Source organism: Panthera tigris, chromosome A1, assembly GCF_018350195.1.
Source record: "Panthera tigris isolate Pti1 chromosome A1, P.tigris_Pti1_mat1.1, whole genome shotgun sequence".
NCBI classification, from domain to species: Eukaryota; Metazoa; Chordata; class Mammalia; order Carnivora; family Felidae; genus Panthera; species Panthera tigris.
Window position 1 is genome coordinate 138,402,920 of NC_056660.1, and position 23,038 is coordinate 138,425,957.

At 44.9% G+C, this 23,038-nt stretch overlaps 1 protein-coding gene across 1 annotated transcript in view; it reads left to right on the forward strand.

The window, feature by feature from the left end:
* Positions 1–23,038, forward strand: part of HEXB (hexosaminidase subunit beta) — a 74,143-nt gene that overhangs the window by 1,022 nt on the left and 50,083 nt on the right. Inside the window, exon 2 of the mRNA XM_007079842.2 lies at positions 805–888. Within this exon, the coding sequence (XP_007079904.2) occupies positions 805–888 (84 nt within the window). The remainder of the gene's footprint in view (positions 1–804; positions 889–23,038) is intronic.

Sequence of the window (23,038 nt, forward strand, 5' to 3'; positions counted from 1 at the left end):
GTTTGAAGAGCCGGATGCAACGTCTTCCTCTGGGGGAATCGTTCTGTTTAAACTGAGAGGTTAACACTTTTTCTCATGAAGGAGAAGTATCTGTTTCTTACTTCAGTTACCCAATCTATGCCTAGCTGATCTTGCCTAGAAATGTAAAACATGTGCATAGCTCAGTTGGTTGGCTGGGGATTTTGTCCCAGGAAGCCACGGAGTTGGGAACAGCCAATCTGTTTCTGTTGTATCTTCACCACCTGGAAACTGCAGTGTCCTTAACCGACGGGACAGCAGCATTTATCTCTCTTTGCACAAAACTCTGCTAAGCAGGCAGGGATGCTGTGGACATCGTGTGATCGTCCACCGATGCCATTTTCCTGGTCTCTTCAACCTAATGTTGCCGTCCTTCTAGGCTGCAAGAAAAGAGAAGGAAAAAAAATGTTGTAGCTTCAGGAAATCTTGAAATGTGTTCAGTGACCATCGACATTTGTTTCATCTGCCTCAGGGAGATAAGCAACATGAGGCAGGGGAAAGAAATGAGCTTACGGAGGGCATAAAAGTGAAAGACATGTTCCTGCTGAGAGATAGAGGAACTAAACTTGCATCTGGGGGAAAATGTGTGTGCCTTCAATGACCTCCTACAAACTGCACTGGTTTGCTTGCACCACTGTATCAAAAGTTTTCAGGCCTGTGTGCAGTTTCTAGTGTTTATTTCACAGCTGAAAGTGATTTGCAAGTTAGCACATTTCTGATCATAGCAGCTCAAATTGTCATTACTCCAGCCGGTCCTAAAGGTAATCCTTATCACTTCCCTCACAGGACGAGAAGGTGAGCAAATCTTGTATCTGTACCGGAAGAACTCTCTAGACAGGCCTGTGATCAAACTGGACAACCACAAGCACGGTAGGTATCTGAGGCATAAACAACTCAGGAAATGCTATGGATCCGTGTCATAAAATGGCCACCACCTGACTCAAGATGTTAGGCCAGTCCCAAAGGCCCCCCGGAGCTGGTCTTTGCCTCTGCCTTGTGACACCAGACCAAGGCCTCATTTTTAATGCTATTAAGAAGCTGTGCCCAAGGCTTTGGCCTTGTTATCTCCCTTAACAACGTTATTCTGTTAGGCTGCAAAATAAGCAGCATGGGGTTAAATGTATTAGCTGCCTTCAAACCTAATTTATCTTCATTCCTTCCTAATTTACACTCAGGCTGAATTAATGAGAATGATTTAATTAACACAGTGAGACCACGGTACCAGGGACAGGACAGCTCAGGGGATTAGACCAAACAGTGGGCGATGCAGCTGCCATCCTGCCTCCTGTGGTCCCCCAAAGCCCCGCCCGAATTTCAGACGTGTCCCCTGCCAGGCTTCCCAAAGTGTCTTCTTTGTTCTTCGGTTCACTTCCTGAATCTGTGTGTGGAAAATGGCACTGCTTTCCTTCCTCGTGTAATTTCCAAGACGGGCTCCAGGGCTGTGGCCCGTAGAATCAGTGTGGCAGAGGGGCCAGCTGCTCACCAAAGCCTTGTGTTCTTGCTCCCTAGCCCACACCCCCCCCCACCCCCCCACCCCCCCCCCCCCGCCGTGTTGGGTTTGTGCTGGGACATGGACCCAGAGCCAGGGACAGCATCCCCCGTCTGCGCTTGCCTTGGGATCAATACCTGTGGAAGGAAAGGGAGGGAAGTGGGACGGGCAGGCAGAGTTCGGCTGGGATAAATGCAGTCTCAGCGGAGGCCTTGGGTGGCCCTGTGGGCAGGTCTGGAGTGGACATGACCCTGCAGAGCCGCCCCCATAGAAGCCAGAAGGCCAGGGCTTAAAGGGCCGCATCCACCGGTTGCTGAGCGCGGGCTACCCAGGAAAGGGCCCAAGGCCTTGGCCAAGGTGGCACTCGTCCACAGAGTCCCCAGTTCTGTAGAGGGCAGGTGGCTGAGGACCTTCTGCTGCCAGCGCCCCCAGAGCTGGGGGAGGGAGTCCTCTCTCGTTTGAGGATTTGAGGGACTCAGCTCTGTGCCCATTTCAATGCTTCCCCTTAACACAGATACTCAAACCTAGAAAAGTGAGACCTCGGTTCCTCCCAGCACTCCTCTTACTTTCAAAAAGATGGGGATTTTTTTTTAGTCTGGCTATTTATTAAAAATTACAAGGAAAATTATAAAGTAAGTTGGTCAATATGAGAAGTTATCAGCATTGTAGAAGTCAGTTATTTTCCTCTGGGAACAAACAAGAACTCTGAACTGATAGTTTTCTAAATTTTGGTTTCCCACCTTCTGCATGTATGTCTTTTCAACTGTATTTGTGTCAAATATTTGTTAGGATAAACCTTGAGAATATTCTTAAAATTGTATCCAAATGGACACGGTCGTATTCTAAAATTTCAGTTGCTTCCTGCATCCATTATGTGTGCCACCACCTTCTGTGTATTTTGTGAATTAAATTGGGCTATAGTATTACTTTTTAATTTCAAATTCCAGTTGTTCATGGCTGATCTATACGAATACAATGGACTTTTGTATTAGGACTTTTTTTTAAAGTTTATTTATTTACCTTGAGAAAATAGAGACAGGGAGAGCAGGGGAGGGGCAGAAAGAGGGAGAGAGAGAATCCCAAGCGGGCTCCCAACTGTCAGTGCAGAGCCCAACGCGGGGCTCGAACTCACGAACTATGCGCCCATGACCCGAACCAAAACCAAGAGTCGGATGCTTAACTGCACCACCCAGGCGCCACTGTTTTATGACTTTTCATAGAAAGTTGTGTGTGAAAGTGTATTTGTGTCCTTTTGGTGCCGAGCCCACCATTCAGTTATTGTAGCTGGGAAATTCACTCTTCCTTTGAGACTGATCATCACATCCTACAGCCCCAGGTAACATTGCAAGGGGTAGACTGTTTACTGGCTGCTTACAGGACTGCAGAGGGGATACATCTGAGCCACTTGTCCTTGGTGTCAGTCTATAAAGTCTGGTCTTTAGTAAATCAAGCAATCTAGGCTGCCTGTGTTCTTTCTTCTCCAAAGCCCTTCAATGCAATGATCTTTACAGTCTGCTGTAGGTTATGGATTTTAGGGTCAGGATTTTAAAGCCGCATTTATTATTTTTGCTCTGATTATAAAAGCAACACATGGTAGACATTTGGGGGGAAAAACAAAAAAGTAAAAGAAAAAAACCGTGAAACCGCCATTTGGAGTTAATGACATTTAGCACTTCAGTTCCATCTTTCTATATCCATAAAGTGTCTTATTTTTAGCAGTTAAGCGGTTAAGGACAGAGCCTAGAATCAACCTGGACTTCCTGTACTAGTTGGGTGTTTGAGGGGCAAGCTTCCTAGTATCCTGGTGCCTTAGTTTCCTGGTTCTTTGCAATGGGAGGTCATATGAGCACCTGGCTCCGAGCATTGTTTTGCTGATTAAATAAACTAGCATATGGAAAGCACAGAGGGCAGTGCCTGGCTTGCGGTGAGCCCTGGATAATGCCTGCTTTATGCCTGGATAATGCCTTAGTAAGCTGTTTAAGAATGGTATTCCTACAGCTATTTCCTCCCAAACCTTCCCAAGTAAAAGTAACTTGAATCATTATCAAAGTTCCTATTTCCACAATTGCCCAGTAGCATTGGGTTAAAGGACACTTCCTGTCTTGAGTGAAATTAGAGGTTCTCTTGGAGTCTGTATGTAAGGGTCTGCTTTTCTCCCACACCCAGGAACCCGACAGCGCGTGCAATAAAAGCTCAAATTCACGGGGTTTGCCTTTGCCCCCTCCTATCACCTATCTATACTGTCTTCATGTTTTACACTGGGGCCACCCGTCTTCAGCTGAAGACAGAGAAACAACATTTTTACTCTCCACTTCCTTTAGCAAACTGAGCTGCTGGAAAGGGAAACGTATTTAAGAAGTCACACAGTTAAAAAAGCAGCCGCTAGCTATTTTTAGAAGGTGGCCTGGCAAAGACAGAGCACGCATGGACCGTAAGCTCCTACTTTTTCCTGCCCTGCAGATCTTCAGGGTGTGCTTAGTAAAAGCTCACACCTATCTATCAGAATCACACCCGGCCTCTGAGGGGTGTGGCTTTTTACAGCCCAGGGGCATCTGAAACCATTCCCCACCCCACTATTTTCCATAATCTTTGAGTGCCCCAAGGCTCCCGGATCTAAACTCTTAATTTGTTCTAAGTAATTACATTAAAGAATTGATCATTGTTCCAAGCAGTGAAAATGAGCGTTTTGTTGGGCCTATATGCCTTGCGTCCAGGGCAAGATGCCAAGTCCCTGAGCATGTCTGGGCATGAAAAAGGGACCAGGAGAAGGGACCTTTGTGGTCCAAGAGCTTGTACCTTCAAATGAATATTAAAAGGATTTTATGGCCCTCTATGAGCACAGACTTTACTCACTGCACGGAGTTCAGCTCAGACAGGAGTCTGGGAAAAAACCAACCAACCAACCAAACAAGCTGCAAGTTACCATTACCAGAATGAAAAAAGAATAAAAAAGGAGAAATGCGTAACGTTGACAAACGTGATGTCTTCAAGTTCCCACCCTTGTCTCTCCTCCTGATTTTGAAATAATAGCGTGAGTGAGGACATAAATGCACGTAGACACGCATTCACCAATTTCTGTTGGCCTCATGGGAAATCTTTGGAAAGCATTCGGTATAAAATCCCAAATAATTAATGGTAATATTTTTTAAACGTCACGTCTATTCAAATAGTTACGAATCAGTTTTCACACCCACAATTATCTTGAGAAGTGCACTCACTTGGTTTCCTTCACTCACCCAATCAATCAGTCGTTCATCCAGCAAATATTTATTTACAGGCATCGTATATGAGTACTTGGTGCTGGGGATATTCTCCAGTACCGCGAGGTTTTTCAGCCCTACACTGTGATGTGACACTGTGTAGGCTCAGCTTGCCATCAGCATATTTGTATTTTGCATTTTGAATATCTCAGTCCAACTCTGAAGCCATGGACAGAAATCACAAATAGGGAAACTTGAGAGGGAATGGCGGGGCCAAAAAGGAGCTCAGCTTCTGCCACCCTTATTAGACTGCTGGTTTGGAAGAGAACCACGAGAATGCAGACCGCCTGGATTGTGAAATGGTACTCTTCAAGTGCTATTTTTCACCCAAAGATTATAAATAAAGCCATTATTGCCTCATTAAAAAAGGGCCTGTTAAAAATGGCAACGTGGCTTGTCACGGCTGGTAATGGCATCGGCCAAGAAAGAAACAGGCGAACCTCGGAGGCAGAAGTAGGGGGTGAGTGGCAACATTGCACCCTCCTTGCTCTTAACAAAGGCTTCTGTTTTCTGGAGGTTATGAGTGTTGCCACAGGAGAAGGAAACATCCCAGAGTTCCCTAAAACTGCGTATCAGCCTCTTCTACATCTTTTCCCTGTCACTTTGATGCCAAAAATGAGAAGGAACACCAGCTTTAGACTCTAATTTTTCAGACAGTGGTTTCAGAAAGATCCTTGATCAGTTTCAAAGAATTGCCTCTGTTGCACATGTGTGTTTTTAAAAATTTCTACACACAATTTTATGGTCTAAAATTTTTGTTTTAATTTGTCAAGTCTCAAGTTTTTGTGTTTGTCCTGCTACAGACAAAAGGTTGTTTTGTCTTGTTTTGTTTTGTTTTGTTTTGTTTTGTTTTGTTTTGTTTTGTTTCGTTTCCCTGTTGGGTACCTAAGAAATGTAACTGCCACACCCAACAAAGCCAGAAAATGAGACACTGTAGCTCAAGACGCACAGCTGGTAGACCACGGTGCAGAATTTGGATGAGGCAACAGTGCCCTCTCCTGGCTCCAACGAAGAACTAATTACAGAAGAAACAAAATTCGAGACCAATCCTAGAGGTGCGGTTCGCATTGCGGCCACAGTTAACAACACTGTATTGTGTTGTGACGATAGGGTAGGTCTTACGTTAAATGCTATTATCACAATAATAAGAAAGAAAGAAGGTGGGAGAAAACTTTTGGAGGTGACGGATACGTTTATGGCCTAGATGTGGTGATGGTTTCATGGGTGTATAATTATCCCCAAACTCATCAAGTCATATGCATTGAACACATACAGCTTTTTGTAGGTCGATCATACTTCAATATAGTGGGTGGGTTTGTTTGTTTTTTTGTTTAGTTTATTTTTATTTATTTTGAGAGAGAACAAAGGGGGAGGGGCAGAGAGAGAGAGGGAGAGAGAGAATCCCAAATAGGCTCTGTGCTAACAGATGCAGGGCTCAAACTCAGGAATGGTGAGACCATGACCTGAGCCGAAGTCAAGAGTCAGACACTTAACCGACGGACGCACCCAGCTCCCCCAGTGGGTGTTGTTTTTTTCTTTTTTAAGGCCCATATTGAAAAAGAAAAGGTGAACATAGTGTTGAAACTCCTTGTGGAAACTCGAGCAGCTTCATAGCGATAAAGGCCACGCTTCAAATGCGCAATCCAAGGTCTGGCCAGTCCGCAACAATGCCCTGCTACTCCTGTGCTCTATAAACTGGCAAGCAGAGGGCACCACCGAGTCATGTCTCTCCTCAGCACAGGCTGGGCAGTTCCCAACTGGTCAGTCTAGTGCCATTGCCCCCTCTTGCGTACAATACTAATATAAGTTGTCCTCAAGGCTGCTGGACAGGGACCCATATGTCCACTGGGATGGTCTTGGAAGTAATAAGAATGACTAGCAACCCTAACATTTATGTACATACGCTAAGCACTATGTACCCATCTCATATCATAATCCCCACAACAACCCTAAAAGATTAAAGATCTCACCGACTGAAGCCAGAACCCAAAGTGGTTTGTATCCTGTTAGAGGTGAGTTTCTAACCACTGATATACACTGCCTCCTCCATTTTCCTGATCAACTAGGGCTTCTGCTTTTCTGTCCCGGGGAATGTCAGCTTTAGCCACCCAGCACATATGCAGCAAATTTACCAGAGAAGAAGAAATGAACTGCTTGGTTTGCTTTGCTTGGTGTTGACAGGTCTGATGAAGGTGTGACAAAGGAGAAGCTGCCATCAACTGGTTAAAATTACGTGTGTGTGTGTTTTAACGTTTATATATTTTTGAAAGAGAGATAAAGACAGAGCATGAGCGGGAAAGGGACAGAGAGGGAGACACAGAATCGGAAACAGGCTCCAGGCTGTGAGCCTGACAAGGGGCTTGAACTCACAAACCGTGAGATCATGACCTGAGCTGAAGTCAGATGCTTGACCGACTGAGCCACCCAGGGGCCCTCCTCTACTGAACTTTTAGAAGAAAGATACCAAACACAAGAAACGATGTCCCTGTTGGAGTTTTCTTATAAAAGTAATTGATATCTACCTAAACGACAAATCAATAAGTAGCATCTCAAATTGTTTAAAAAAGCAATAGAGGGGTGATTTGACAGATGGAGGGTGTAGCTGAAGAGCAGAAAACAGCAACTGCTCCCCCTGGCGGCCCTCTGCAGGGAGGGCAGGTTGGGAGGGGTTACTGAACAGGGCATGGCTGCTCTGTCCTCTCATCCTTCTGTACCATTTACATATCCATCTGCATGTAAAAGAAATTTTTAAAAGTCAATGACAAAAAGAAAAAAGAAAATCTTAAAGCAATACCTATGTAGTACCTCAGTGGGTCAGAAGTCCCAGCAGAGAGCCCTCAACTGGGTCCCCTGTTCAGGGCTTCCCAAGGCCGAAGTCTGGGTTCCACCAGCCTGGTGTCTTCCCTAGAGGTTCGGAGGGAGTTTCCACTTCCAAACTCATTTCAGTTATTGACAATTCAGTTGCTTGAGGTTGTAGCACTGGAATCCCCATTTTCCCATCACATAACCCCCTTCATCTTCAAGCCAACAGTGGTGCAACCCCTCACAGGCTTGGCATCTCCAACTTTCCCTTTTGCTACATCTATCTGATTTCCTCTTCGGGCTTCCTTTTTGGTTTTTAAGAGCTCCTGTGATTAATCTAGGCCTACCTGGATAATACAGGATAATCTCCCTCTCTTAAGGCCAGCTGTTTAGTGACCTTGATTATATCTGCCATGTCCCTTCTCCTCCTAATATAACCATGGGCATGACATGGGAGGGCAGAGACAGTGGAGGCCAGAATTATGCCTGCCACACAGGTTTAAGTAGAAAGATAAGGGGTGCCTGGGTGGCTCAGTCGGTTGAGCGGCAGACTTCGGCTCAGGTCATGATCTCACAGTCCATGAGACTTCGGCTCAGGTCATGATCTCACGGTCCAAGAGTTCGAGCCCCGCGTCGGGCTCTGTGCTGACAGCTCAGAGCCTGGAGCCTGTTTCAGATTCTGTGTCTCCCTCTCTCTGACCCTCCCCCGTTCATGCTCTGTCTCTCTCTGTCTCAAAAATAAATAAACGTTAAAAAAAAAAAAAAAAAAAGAAAGATAAAACCGGGGGTGGGGTAAATGGGTGATGGGCATTAAGGACGGCACTTGTTTTGGGATGATTACTGGGTGTTATAGTGTTAGTGTTATTACTGGGTGTTATAGTGTTAGTGATGAATCACGGGTTTCTACTCCTGAAGCCAATACTACACTGTATATTAACTAGAGAATAAAAAAGAAAGAAAGAAAGAAAGAAAGAAAGAGAAAAAGAAAGAAGAAACAAAATCAACGGTTCTTGGAAATGGATTGAACGGACAATAATTCTATTCTTCCTCAAAGACAGATTCAAGTGGAGAGAAGTTACAGCCCAGTATCGGGGTACAGGCTACTGTTATTTGTGAGTTAGTATCATCCTACGTTTTGTGGGTCTGTTAGTCTGAGTAATGAACCCGGTCGGAGGAACAGGACTGAGCTCTAGCCCCAGCTCTGTGCGATGTTAAAAACAAGACACCGGGTCCCGAATGAAGTTGCTTATGCTGAACCCCATGTCACCAAACCAAGACTGAACTTGATTAGGGTTTCAACTCTTCCAGAAATGGAATGTTCAACCAGTCAGTCAGGAATCTGATCAGCACCAGTTAGGTAATCTGCCTGACAGACCCCTGCCCTCCCCTAAAGGAAAGTAACCTTGCAATAACCGGCCGGCTCTTAATATAATTTCCTCGTTCCTCCTCCCTTCTGTCTAGAAAAGTCGTTCACTTTTTGCACAGCATCTTACAGCTGGCTTTTTCCTCTCAGCTAGATCTGACGCTGCCCAATTTGAGCCAACTTTTGCTCAAATAAACTCTTAAAATTTTGAATGTGCCTCAGTTTATCCGTTAACAGAATCCTTGGGGTGGTCAGTCCACCTCTTGGGGCCTGGGTTTTCTAATTAGTCAAAAAGGAATTGAACCAGATAGTTTCTTCCCCCCTGCCCCCAAATGTTACTTTTTTATACAATACGGAGTCTACATAGACATCCCTTAAAATGATATAATGGTTTGGGCCTTTTAGAACGATTTTCACAATGCAAGGCAAGGTTCGCAGTCATCAAATAATATGCCCATTCATAGACAACTGCAGTTTGTAGAGTGTTTTTTGCTTTATAATCCTCAAACGCCCTTGGCAAGGTGAATATTAGAGTTATTGGGCCCCATTTCCCTGATAAGAAACTGGGTCAGAGAGAATAAAGAACTTGCCTGGGATCACATGGTTGCTAAGTGGCAATGGTTGTGGTCTGAACACAGGTTCTGCAGAGGATCAGACCACCTTTGTCTTTTTGCCACCCTGTGGCCAGCCCCTCTCCCAGAACTCAGCAGTAATACAATAGATATTTGTGGAATGAATACATGAATGGTGTCACAAATGAACGAACACCTCTTCCAACTACCTCACAAAGAAATATCCAAAATGCATTCATTGCTCTGTACTTGCTAAGGCAAGAAGGTCTAGCAAAGCATTCAGAATACATTTTCAACTTGGGCTCAGCCTAGATGATCCCCTTACCTTATCAGGGAAAACCCCATTTCCACAGTATTTTGCTTAATCAGGGTTCCACTGGATGCCTCAAGAAATAGGACCACATTCAGAGCCATGAATGAGAAGAAATTTTCCCCCAACCCCCAAACAAGAACCATGATCAGCAGATGATGAATGCCTCTTCGCAATAACTTGGGCCTTTGTGGAAGCGTGGACCCCTCCCACTGTGGACCAACCGGCATCACTGTGCTTTTCCTCTCGAGATAAGAAGTGCCGAGTCACCCAAAGAGCAGGTCACCCAAAGGTGAAGTAATTTATTTCTGTTCCCTGGTGATCAATTGGTCTGTATTCTTTGGTGCTAGAAAGGATAAGACTCAGGTAATGGAAAACCAGAACGCATCTCCCTGTTGGGAAAGCTTCACACTGAGTAGCTGGTTGTTAATTCTAACATGCCAGCACGAATCTTGTGGTTTGGTAAGTAGTCTGTTCACCAGCTCTGTGTAAAGCTCCCCTCATGCCCTACAGACTAGGAATTCCCTAAAAAGTCTAACCCTAAATTATTTTCACTTGATTTAATACCTAACTCTGGAGGAATGAGTCTAACACAGAAATTAAATTAATGCTCACTTTTATGTCTATAGGCAATACGTATACATGCAGCATCTATAAACAACAATTCGTGTCCATTTATAATCACACCATGGCTCACGGAGTGGGCTGGATTGTCTCAATCATCCTGGGAGGTAGGTATTCTCATTATCCCCATTTTGTTAATGAGGAAACAGGAGAAACAATGCAATTTAACTTACCCATAGCCCACAGTTAGTAAATAGCAAACTCTGGGCCCAGACTTTCTTATTCAGAACCTTTGCTCTTGGGGCACTTGGGTGGCTCAGTCAGTTAAGCCTCCAACTCTTTTTTTTTTTTTTTTTAAGGAAAAGCTAGTTCAAAATTATTTTAATACAGCATTTTAATCGTTATTCATATATTTAGCCAATCTCTATCAAGTTAAATAAAGTCAATCATCAACATAGGAGCATGAAATCTGAGTGGCAAGGTGCATACGGAGCTTATAATCATGTATAATAAGTAAAAAAATTACACCAAAACAGCCAGAGCCCTATTTAGAAAAAGAAGGGGAGTGTCCCAGAAAACCTTTTTATAACACCATTCATTTAACAAATTTGATAGTTAAAGTTGTCCATGTTTTCTTGTCGCCATTACTAAAGGCGTCCTTCCAAATACTGGGTCAGTACTTAAAAATTATTGACAATTCCAAAACTTTTCATTTATGTAGACTATGTCAATCAATATTTACCTTATTTCAAAATAGAATAGTAATGAAAGGAGTACGTGTTAACATAAACAATATATGCCTCCAACTCTAGATTTAAGTTCCCATCACGATCTCCCTGTTTGTGAGTTCAAGCCCCACATCAGGCTCTGTGCTGACAGCACGGAGCCAGCTTGGGATTTTCTGTCTGCTTCTCCTTCTCTGCTGCTCATTCTCTCTCTCTCAAAAATAAGTAAGTAAACATTAAATGGGGGCGGGGGTGTTCTTCCTAGCTTGTGAGCCTACTGATCTGCAAATCTAATTGTGCAAGAAGCAAGCGCCTCCTGAATACAGGGCAGCGTTTTGCCTTCATGTCTTTTCTCAATCAACAGATGTTAAATCACAGCAGCTCTCATGCTTGGAACATTCTGCAATTTTTTTTTACACTGAAAAGAGCTTGGGTAGTAATTACGAATCTTAAGGCACAAACTTAAAAGTATATGAAATGTCATGTTTTTTTCCTAGAACGGAACTTAATTTTTATTGTTCACTGCTCCTTTGGCAGAAAATTGTTCTCAGTCACTGAAGGGATTCCCTCCCTCAGCCCCCTTCCCTTTCTCCCTGGGGTTTTGTCCACGTTCCAAAGTGCTTTTGAGGAGCCACAAGGTCAAGGATGGAGGCACACCTGCCCCACCCCCACCCCCAGGACGACCACCACCCCTTCTGATCTTCATCCGGTGGTTACCCATGAACTTGCCAGCCCCTCTCAGTTGCCCTCCATCATTTTGCTGCCCTGTTCCTTTTTGGAAACTCTGTGAGGTTGTATAGCACCCTTTCTGCCTGAACTCACCACACAGCCTTCTCCCTCCATGGAAAAGTGTAATAAAATCATACGTGCTTAAATATGTAAATACCCTAACATGACCACAGTAACAGACATTAGAAAGGAGTCAGGTAGTCTCCTACGAATGCAGGATCACTGTGAACACATATCTCCAAATATAGAATGACCTTGGCCACTCAAGGACCAGGACTCACATTACATCAGCAACATGGCTTAGCAAAATGATTATCTTGCCAAAATCCCAAACCAGACAGAGAAGAGTTGTCCCTCACTTCTCATAGTGGTCCTAACCCTGGATAATTCAGTTGGTATTAAGACACCACAAAATACATGAATAGGCACACCTGGGTGGCTCAGTCAGTTGAATGTCTGACTCTTGATTTCGGCTCAGGTCATGATCCCAGGGTTGTGGGATCGAGCCCCACATCAGTCTACACACTCAGCATGAGATTCTCTCTCTCTTTCCTTCTGCCCATCGCCCACACTTGCACACGTTCTCTCTCTCACTCTCTCTCTCTCTTTCAAAAAAAAAAAAGTAGGTAAATGAAGTGGGCAATTTCCACTTCTGGCCAAAATGGAGTAATGGAGACCAGATTTACCTTCCATCTGAAACAACGAAAACTAGACAAAGTGTATGAAACAAGGACCCTTAAAACACTGGGTCGTCAGGCAACCAAAGCCAACCTCACAGGCCACAGTCCAAACTTACAGGCAGACCTATTCCCCCAGCACCTCTGCTTTAGAACATTAAATCCATCCCCTCTCTTTGCTTGAAGGCACAAATAGATTTGCACTTAACTAAGTGAGGTTTAGCTCTTGAGATGTTGAGTTTGATGCTGTTGTAGATAATTGTGGCCAAAAAGGATAACATTAAGCCCTGATGAAGCTCCCGGACTTCTGTGGTGACTGAATGATTTCTGTTAGAACTGGGGGGATTGTACACAGAACGCTGACCTGAGAGGTGTGAGCAGGCACAATGCACATCACATAAGCCCAAATCCAACCATAAACATTTGCTGAGCACCCACCACAGGTCAGCTTTGCAGAGGCCAATAGGACACGTTCGGGGAACTCAGAGCCCGGTAGGGGGCGCTCTAGTCTCTAAATTCTTAATCAGCGATTAGGTCACCTCCTATATGCCAATTTCCTATGCAACAAAAGATAAAGATATCCCGTGGGCACCAGCTTGGGTGATGCAGGGAGAGATGGGGAGCCCTCCCAGCTCCCCCTAGTGAAGCTGTCTTTGCTCCCTTTGTCCTACCCAGGCGTCACATTAATGCCCAGGACTGAGTAATGGGGAGCCAACCCGTCCCGAATCTAGCCCAGCTCTAAAATTGCTTGCCAGGAATCAGCAGGTATTTTACATTTTCTACTTAAACTCTTGACATTAACATCCCCTATGCCAGTGCTTCTCAAACTTTAATGTGCATACAAATTACGTGGGGATCTTGTTCAGTCACAGAGTCTTATGCAGAAGGTCTGGAGTAGGAACAGAGATTCTGTGATTCTAACAAGCTCTCGGGTGCCTGCCCATGCTACTGGGCTGCAGGCCACACCTGAGAGGCAAGGTCTTGCAAGATACAGTATTAAGGAAGCCATCTGTAACCACAGAATCTCCTGGAGACATTCCCGTGAGTGATATGAACTGCTCTTCAGCCTCGTGAGACCATGGCTCCTTAGAGGCAAGGTTAGCTTTCATTCCTTAGTTAAGGGGATCTGACATGTAAATAAATATAGTGCATAGAACGTAAGAGAAAGACGGACTCCCTGTGGAGGTCGGGGAAGGCTTCCGGAAGGAGGTGATTTCTGAGCTAGGTGTGTAAAAATAGGAGTTCAGTGGATGGAGAGGAAGAACAGGCACAGAGGGGTAAGTCCCTACAAGGGACTCAAAGGTTAAACCGGGGAACATGTGTTTTTTTTTTTAACTTTAAATTTTTTAATGTTTATTTATTTTAGAGAGACAGACAGAGCATAAGCGGGGGAGGGGTGAGAGAGAGGGAGACACAGAATCCAAAGCAGGCTCCAAGCTCTAAGCTGTCAGCACAGAGCCCTACGCGAGGCTTAATTAAACTCAGGAACTAAATGAGATCATGACCTGAGCCAAGTCAGATGCTTAACCAACTGAGCCACCCAGGTGCCCCTGGAGAATATGTATTTTAATGTATTTTATTGTGTTATAATTGAACATGTATTCTAGAGCATCCTGACTGCTGGGTATGCAGTCAGGTAGGGAAAGGCAGGCCAGACCCAGGAAGATAGCTCTAATGTAACAGACAGTGAGGGTCTAGACCACACTGAAGACAGCAGGGAAGCAGGATCCCCACAACCTGCAGATGTGGTTCAGATGTGGTTCCTGGTGCCTTTGTCACGGAAGTGGCAGTTGGGGGAGTGGGAAGACAGTGAGTGTGGCTGTGCAGATACTGAAGTTGGGTGGGGCTCAAAGTCCAGGAGATGGATACCAGCAATCTGAAGCTGGTGTCTGACCTCAAGGATGGACCCTGATTCCCACATGCATATGAAAAGGGGGTTGGGAATTAGGGGGATGCGTCTTCCCAGGGAGGGTAGAGGTGATGTGAGGCCCTGGCAAAGCCACCACCAGCACTAACAGCATCTGGTTGTTGTTTTTTTTATTTTATTTTTTTAAGTTTATTTATTTTTGAGACAGAGAGAGACAGAGCATGAACGGGGGAGGGGCAGAGAGAGAGGGAGACACAGAATTGGAAGCAGGCTCCAGGCTCTGAGCCATTAGCCCAGAGCCCGACTCGGGGCTCAAACTCACAGACCGCGAGATCGTGACCTGAGCTGAAGTCAGACGCTTAACCGACTGAGCCACCCAGGCGCCCCAACAGCATCTGTTAAGATAAAGGTAAAAACGACATAGTTGTTTATGTCAGGCGCTAAGAAGGGCTGTGATAAGAACATCAAGCTTTTAAGAATGTTGTAGCCAACATTCAGATAAGCATGGAGATTGTAACTGTTAAAGTGTTGAACTTTTTTTTTTAACTTGGAAAAGAGTCTCAGACTATTGACCATTGATCTCTCAGAGTCTATTAAAACCTGTGTTCATTATGGTGTGGCAAAGCCAGTTAGAACTGGTCAGCAATCAGTCTTTATGCTAATTCACACGATTAGGTACTCCACTATTATTAAATGCAGATGACTTGAAGCAATGAAAAAAAAATCAGTTTACTGTTTTTTTATTATTTTACTCATTAAAAAATTTTTTTAATGTTTATTTAATTTTGAGAGACAGAGCACGAGCTGGGAAGGGCAGAGAGAGAAGGAGACACAGAATCCAAAGCTGGCTCCAGGCTCCAAGCTGTCAGCACAGAGCCCGATGCAGGGCTCGAACTCACAGACTGTGAGATCATGACCTGAGCCGAAGTCGGATGCTTAACCGACTGAGCCACCCACCACCCCAAAGTTTACTTTTTTTAAAGGAGCCAAATCTCCTTTTCACAGCAAAGCCAGTCTTGTACAAATGATTATTCTTGCTGTTTTCTGTGTTATTTTCCAGAAATTCTACATACTAGGTTGTTCTCATATATGTGTGTGTGTGTGTGTGTGTGTGTGTGTGTATATATATATATATATATATATATATATATACTTATATATATAGCTGGTGTTTATTTCTGAGTTGTAATTTCAGTAATCATCATGTGACTTCTGACACAAGTTAGAGTTTGGGAGAATTTATTTTTATTATTAATAAGGGAAATTTATTCTCAAGATTGCGTACTCTGAAATATAAAAGAGAAGCAACATTTCATATGTCTTTCTTGAGTCATGTAGGCTAAGAAAGAGATGCCAACAATTCGATATAATTGACTGCACTCTGAGGCATACATTTTGTCTCTTCTGGTCAAATGAATCTACATTTGTGATATTTATGCACAACTAAGTTGACATCGTATACGTTTCTTTTAATTGTTAAATTTATTGCACATATATTTCATGAGCACGTGTTAGCATCCAAATGGTAATTTAAAAACAATAATCAGTTAAAACACTGTCGTTTGCATTCTTTCTTACGTGCAGAGTATCATTTCATTCTTGAGATTCTGTGTAGAAATTTTTTAAGGATTATCTCCAGTTACAGATAAGACTCCTGGAGTTTAAAAAGGTCAGGTGACCGACCTGAGTGAGATAACATGGCTGGTGACAGTAAATCTGAGACTCCAAATGAGGTTACCTGTTGCATAATGGCAATTGCATAAATATCCTAAAATGAAACAGAGGGGTTTTTTTTTTTTTTAATTGTTCAAAGAAAAAGAAAATATTTAGAGCTGGCTAGAAAAGGCTATAAAACAGCTAGTTCATCGGTCACTTCCTGGGCACTATGGATAGAAATGAAACCTGGGCCACCTTGGAGCTGGTCTCAGCAGCGTGTTGCATTCAAAAGAAACACAAACCCAACTCCAAAAAAGCCTTGCAGCTTAATGTGCGAAATCTCTTCAAGAGGCAGCAAACAGGGAACCATACTGGATGACACACAGAATATTCTAAAATTTTTCATTTCCTTTATCTCAGTAGCTGCTCCCCTTAAAATTGTTCTTCCCCAAAAGACTGCTCTCAGTACCTTCTCCCTGCCCCCTTGCTGCCCCTTCACTGGCCACCACACCCATAGTGACTTCCAGAGTTCATTCCTTCCCGTGGTCACTCCAGCTCCTTTCCAGTATGAAATCAGTTTAGCCTCTCAGCTGTGTCCAAGACTCTTCCACAGTTACCCCCCTGGTCAAGATCATGATGGAAGCAGGAAGCTGTCAGATCCTCCCAGACTAAGAACGGTGAGGTGGGTGTGTGTGTGCATACACAATCTTCTGTTGTCCCCGTCACATAAACTTAGAGCTGACATCCTCCAGTGGCTTCCACCCCCTTTCTACAACCACAGGGTGCTGTTTATCTTCACTCCAGCCACACTGGCTGCCTCATTCATCCCCATTCCACACCAAGTGTTCCCCAACCTCAGGACCTTTGCACTTATGGACCTGCCTAGAAAACTTTTCCGTAGATATCACATGACCAGGTCCCTCCCTTCATTCACATCCCTGCTCAGATGTCTCCTGATAAGTGAGGCTGTCCCTGAGCTCCTGGCCTGAGACAACAAGGTCCTTTCCCTCTCCATCCCTTCCTCCTGCTTAGTTTTCCTTCAGCTTACTTCTCACCGCCTCCTACTGTGAGGAGAGGGAGTTCGTCAGTTGCGCTCTCTGCTAAAACCTTCGCACCTAGAATGTTGCATGACACCTGGTAAATCCTCAATAAATAGTTGTTAAATAGATAGCACTTGTTCTTCAAAATTTTATTAGAAGGCTAATAAATCCTTCACTGAGTGAAGAATGTATTTTCCTTGCGAAACTTGACACTGATTATTGGCAGTCTCGTGTTTTCAAACGAGCCTCCGCGTCCTGTCTGCTCCTTGGCTGATTTGCTATTGGGTCTGCATGTCACATGTTGTGTCTTACCTCTCTTACCTCAGCTTACCTCTCTTACTGTTAGCATGTAAGGGCCAGGTTTTCCTGCCCAGTCTCCAGCTCCAGCTGAATCCACTAACAAAGCTGAATCACAGACTCTGACCCAGGCTGATGGCAGGTCAGTAACTTTCAAAAGCGTCAGCTGTCTGTGAGCCCCCAGGGCATCGGCATCTTGAAACAGGGAAGATTCCAGGGGCCCTGCCTCTCCGGCATCTCTGAGGCCTGAGCTGTGGGGAGTGGCAGCCTGAGACCTTTGGTACCTGTGTCTCCCAGCATCAAGAGGGCATTTGTGGTGAGAAAGAAAACGGGCCCCAAAGGGGTGGGGATTGAACACCAGCACCCGCTAACAAATTGCTGCCTCCAAATGGTGCCAGATGCCTCTCTCACTTTGCACTTACCTGGAGGCACTCGCGAGGTCCATAGTGAATCAGAAGCAAAGCATCCTGCACAGAGAAGGCTTTGCCCAGAAAGAGTCCTGGCCCTTGAGCTTGGCTCCTGGGATGTAATCTGTGTCATTCCTGATAGAAAGGAAGGGCTCCTGGGTGGCTCAGTTGGTTAAGCGTCCGACTCTTGATTTCGGCTCAGGTCACGATCTCACGGTTCATGAGTTTGAGCCCCAACATCAGGCTCCTTGCGCTGACCATACAGAACCTGCTTGGAATTCTCTCTCTCCCTCTCTCTCTGCCCCTCCTGCACACGCTATCTCTTTCTCAAAACAAATAAATAAACTAAAAAACAAAAAAAGACATTTTAGAAGTGTCTGTTTAGGGCAGGGTCTGGATACACCAGATCTTAGGGTGGGGTTAGCCACACCTGACAGTTTCAGGGTGAGAGCTGGCCATGCCAGAAAGACCAACCATGTGATTTAGGTGGCGGCCTTTGGCTGGAGGCTGAGATCAATCCCTGGAAAGTCAATCATGCCAAGGTAAAAAGAGCCCCAACATCTTCTGAACACCACAGCTCAGGTGAGCGTCCCTGATGGGTGATGTCCCATGTGTCTGTCACACGGTGATGCCAGGGTGGTCGGAAGCTTTGCCCTGGCACCCTCCCCCACCTGCTCTATATTCTCTTCCTTTGGTTGATTTCAACCTGTATCCTTGTCCTGTGATGTAGTATAACTGTGGGCACAATAGCTTCCAGCGGCTTCTATAAGTCTTCCTTCTAGTGAATTATCAAAATAGGGTTTTATAAACTGCCTTCCCACAACCTTGGACTTGGTGTCAGAAGTGAGGGCGGCTTGGGGACCGTGCCTTCAAACCTCACAGTCTGGCGACACTGGTGACGTCCCCAAAGCACGAGGAGACGGGGGCCACGGATCTGAGGTGTTTCAGTCCAATACCGTATGTATGCTCCTTCCTCCATGTCACTTTATCTTTTATTTTCACATTTCTTTACATTTAAAAGCTTTCATAGAGGAAACAGACTTTCCAAACAGGGGAATAACATGTCATTGGTACTTATGTAATATTCATTGGTACTTATGTAATATTTGTGTCACTAAGTCCCAAGAGACTTTAAAAATATTGAATTTGAAAATAATGTCCCAGCACAGTATGAATTTTGCAGCATAATGAAGTCACCTGCCTGAGGCCTCACAATGCTCAGAGCCAAACTGAGAAAAGAACATGCAAGGCCTGACCCCTCGCTGCCTCACAGCCCATGGTCAGGGCTGAGACACATTAACCTTAGAACACATTAGGAAGCCCATGATAACCAGGAAGCAGCAGGTGAAGGCGCTGAGCCAGGAGGAAACAGGGGAGCTTATCTGCCTCAGGAAAAGTGCAGAAATGATGAAGGGGGGACCACAGGCAATCCTGACCTTGAAGGGATCACAAGGTGAAAGATGAGTCCCGACCAACAGGGAGGGGTAAAGGAGGTGTAAGGAAAGACGTAGAGGCACTTAGTAGATGTGAACAAAGTGGGATGTCCTAGAGAAGGTGTGGAAGCATGGAGAGCTAGGGAACAAGCCCAGCTCATTCCTCTGGGGGGCAGGGGGTGGTGGATGGGGAACCAAGAGCTGTGCTAAATCCCTTCTCTCTTAACTTTTCAGTTAGCTACACTTGACTCCAGGTCCTTGAGCAGAAACTAGCGTTGCTTTGCTATCAGCTGAGCACGCGTGTTCTTCCTCAACCCGGGAAGTTGCACTTTGATGACGACAAATAGAATTCCAACCTTGAAAGTGTGATAAATACCTGGGAGTTCGTATCAGAGCTCTGAAGTCAAAGGGGCTCTTAACTTCGATGTAATGACCTTTCCCACCCCGATGGTGAAGGACTGGGGACTGACGGGCGATACTCTGTCCATAACTGGACAGAGTGGATGGAGTGGAGGAGGCGGAGAGGAGCCCAAAGGCAGGAGGAAGTCACCATGGTAACAGAGCAAGAAGCCAAGGGCGAGGAGACAAGGGAACAAAGGGGAAGGAGGCCAGAGGGAAGGGCACGTGTGCTGCATGGCCCACGCCGCATGCCCAACAGCCACCTCAAACCTTGATCTGACCCTCAACGCTGGGTGCAGCCCCAAGTCTCGAATAGTGATTCGTCTAAGCCGATTGTAGCAACCCCATCCCTTTTATCAAGGAGCGGATCTCGAGGCTTCCCTCTTAGCCAGGGGAGCTGTGTGACTCGGTTGGTGCCCCTGAGTGAAAGGAAGCCGGCTGGAAGGTTTCCGGAAAATGTTTTGCTTTTCCGTTAAAAGAGATCCGTGAGGCTGATGCCTCCCCTTTCCCTCTTCATCCAGCCTCCATCGGAGATCACGATGCCTGAAGCTGCAGCAACCGACTTGCAGCTCTGAGGGGCAAGGCAGGAGAATCACAGTGACACCAGCCGTGACGTCATTAAACCACTGAACTGAGCCAGCAGCTGCCCACTGCCAGGCATGTCGGTAGGTGAGGAAAATGAGAACTTTTTTGCTGAAGCCATCCTTGGCGTATCTGTCTTCCTAGCAGCAGCTGAATGCAGCCCCAATACAAAGGTCTTATGCTAAGACAATGTCCTTCGGGGCACTTAGGTGGCTCAGTCGGTTAAGCGTCCAACTTCAGCTCCAGTCATGATCTCGCAGTTCGTGGGTTCAAGCCCCGCGTCGGGCTCTGTGCTGACAGCTCAGAGCCTGGAGCCTGCTTTGGATTCTGTGTCTCCCTCTCTCTCTTTGCCTCTCCCCTGCTCATTCACACTCTTTCTCTCTCTCAAAAATAAGTAAACATTAAACAAAAAATTTTTTTTTGATAATCAAAAAAAGAAAATATCTTTCAATTTTGGATTATTACCTTTATAACTGGTAAAATCATATTTTAGATTATCACTAGAGAAATCTCAGTAATTTTTTTAATTGTCTTAGAGGGCACCTGGATGGGTCAGTCAGTTAAATGTGCAACTCTCAATCTCAGCTCAGGGTTGTGAGTTCAAGCCCTGCGTTGGACTCTGTGCTGGGCATGAAGCCTACTTTAAAAAAAGATTGCCTTAGAACTCATGCATCCCATCAAAGAGGCCTCTGATCCTCCTGCTCCATAAACTGCACTTGAGAGCTGAACCAGGCAAGAGAAGCAATTATGGCAAGAGTGAGACAGACAAGACATTGACTAGAAGAAAAGGGGCAACTCAAGAAAGTAAGAGGGGCACCTGGGTGGCTCAGTCCGTTAAGTGTCTGACTTCAACTCAGGTCCTGATCTTGCGGTCCGTGAGTTTGAGCCCCGCGTCAGGCTCTGTGCTGACAGCTCAGAGCCTGGAGCCTGTTTCAGATTCTGTGTCTCCCTCTCTCTCTGCCCCTCCCCTGCTCACGCTCTGTCTCTCTCTCTCTCTCTCTCTAAAATAAATAAACATTTAAAAAACTAATTAAAAAAAAAAGTAAGTAAGAATGTGGGAGCTGGAACCTGGGCACACCTGGCATCCCTCTGGCAGAGAGAGAATGGTGGCAAGAAATCTATTTCTGCTCGGCCTATCCGCCCTTCACGCCAGACTGTAGCAGGCTGAACCACAGGGAGCCGTGTCTGTTGGTGTTGGTGAGGGCGTCGTGCAGCAATTGGTCCCCTCCCTGGCTCCCAGCATGACAAGCCCAGAGCTTTCGCACGGGCCAATTGCACTTGTAACAGGCACTCATTAGATTCCCAGAGCGTTATGGAAGCTGAATACAAATTGAAGTCCACAGTCATTGACCCCGAGAGTTATCCTCTGCATGGGAATAGGAGAAAATCACTAGGAGGCCAAGAGGTGGAAAAGCAAAGCCAGAGGGGGAAAGGAGCCCATGCTAGACAAACCAGTCAGGTCTTCCGCTACCTCAAGAAGTCTTGCCTCTTTTAGTTCCGTATTTTGAAATGGAGTTCTACCTAAAGGAAATCCAACACATAAAAAAATCCAAACCTGCAAAACAAACTGGAAGATCGTGCACATTCTGGATGGAGAGTTCATTTTGCATAGTGCAGGGTTTCTTCATGACATGAGCCTATGCTTCAGGAATCGAACTCATCAGAATTCTTTAGCAGTGTGTCCATGTGTAATCAAAACACCCTTCATGCGTGCAAAGTGCTTCGTCCTTCGCAAAACACGTCCACAACATGCTTGCCCTCATGACCACTCTATTTAATCCTCATGGCAGCGCTGTCTTTGTGAAAAGAATAGATGTTACTTTCAAAATCGTATGTTTTTGTTCAAAGAGCCAATCTTCATTTGAAAAATAGGTTTGTTTCCAGCTGATTGTAAAATTTGTATGTGCTCATTGCAGAAAATTGGAAAATACGGAAAGGTGGAAAAAAGAAAAAAATCCCTCCACACTCCAAAGAAAACCACCATGATTTTAAGGTTTTTTTTAAAAATAATCCTTTAAATTGAAACACAGTTGGCATACAACATTATGGTAGTTTCCAGAATACAGCAGGATTTGGTGTTTGTATATGTTGCAAAATGGTCACCATGGTAAGTCTAGTCACCACACATAGTACACAGTTTTTTTCTTGTGATGCACACTTTTAAGATCTACTCTTAGCCACTTTCCAGTATGCAGTAGAGTATTATTAACTATGGTCCCCATGCCATACATTGTGCACCTTGCATTCTCATAAGGTTTTCTTTGTCTTTGCACCCTGCATGTTAGTTCCGCTTGGGCGTAATACTGGTTAGACCATTTTATTTTCTGCTTTTTTTTTTTTTCACCCAACATAACGTGCATATTATTTCAGGATGTTCTTCCTCTTAGTGTCATTTTTTTCACAACTGCACACTATAATTTGCTTCATTCTTGCCAGTAATGAAATACTTTGCCCATTTTGTTTCGGATCACCCTGCCCGTGTCGTGCAAACAAAAATCTAAAACAACTTTGCCATTTTAAAATCTACCAGGCTAATCACTCTTCCTACTATTGAGTCTTTCCTCCTGTCATTCATTCTTTCGTGGACCTCCGTCTGTACAAATCTTTGTCTAAAACTATGGCAAACTTTTTCAGGCTCAGTGATCAGAGACGGACCTGGTTCTCCAAAAGAAATGAGTGTTTAAGGTGCTCGACTGCCAAAGTGCCTCTCCAAGCCTCATACCAATCTGCACTCCCCAAGTGCCCACTCACCAGCACTGAGTGGGTGTTTTTTTTTTTAATTTTTTTTTAACGTTTATTTATTTTTGAGACAGAGAGAGACAGAGCATGAACAGGGGAGGGGCAGAGA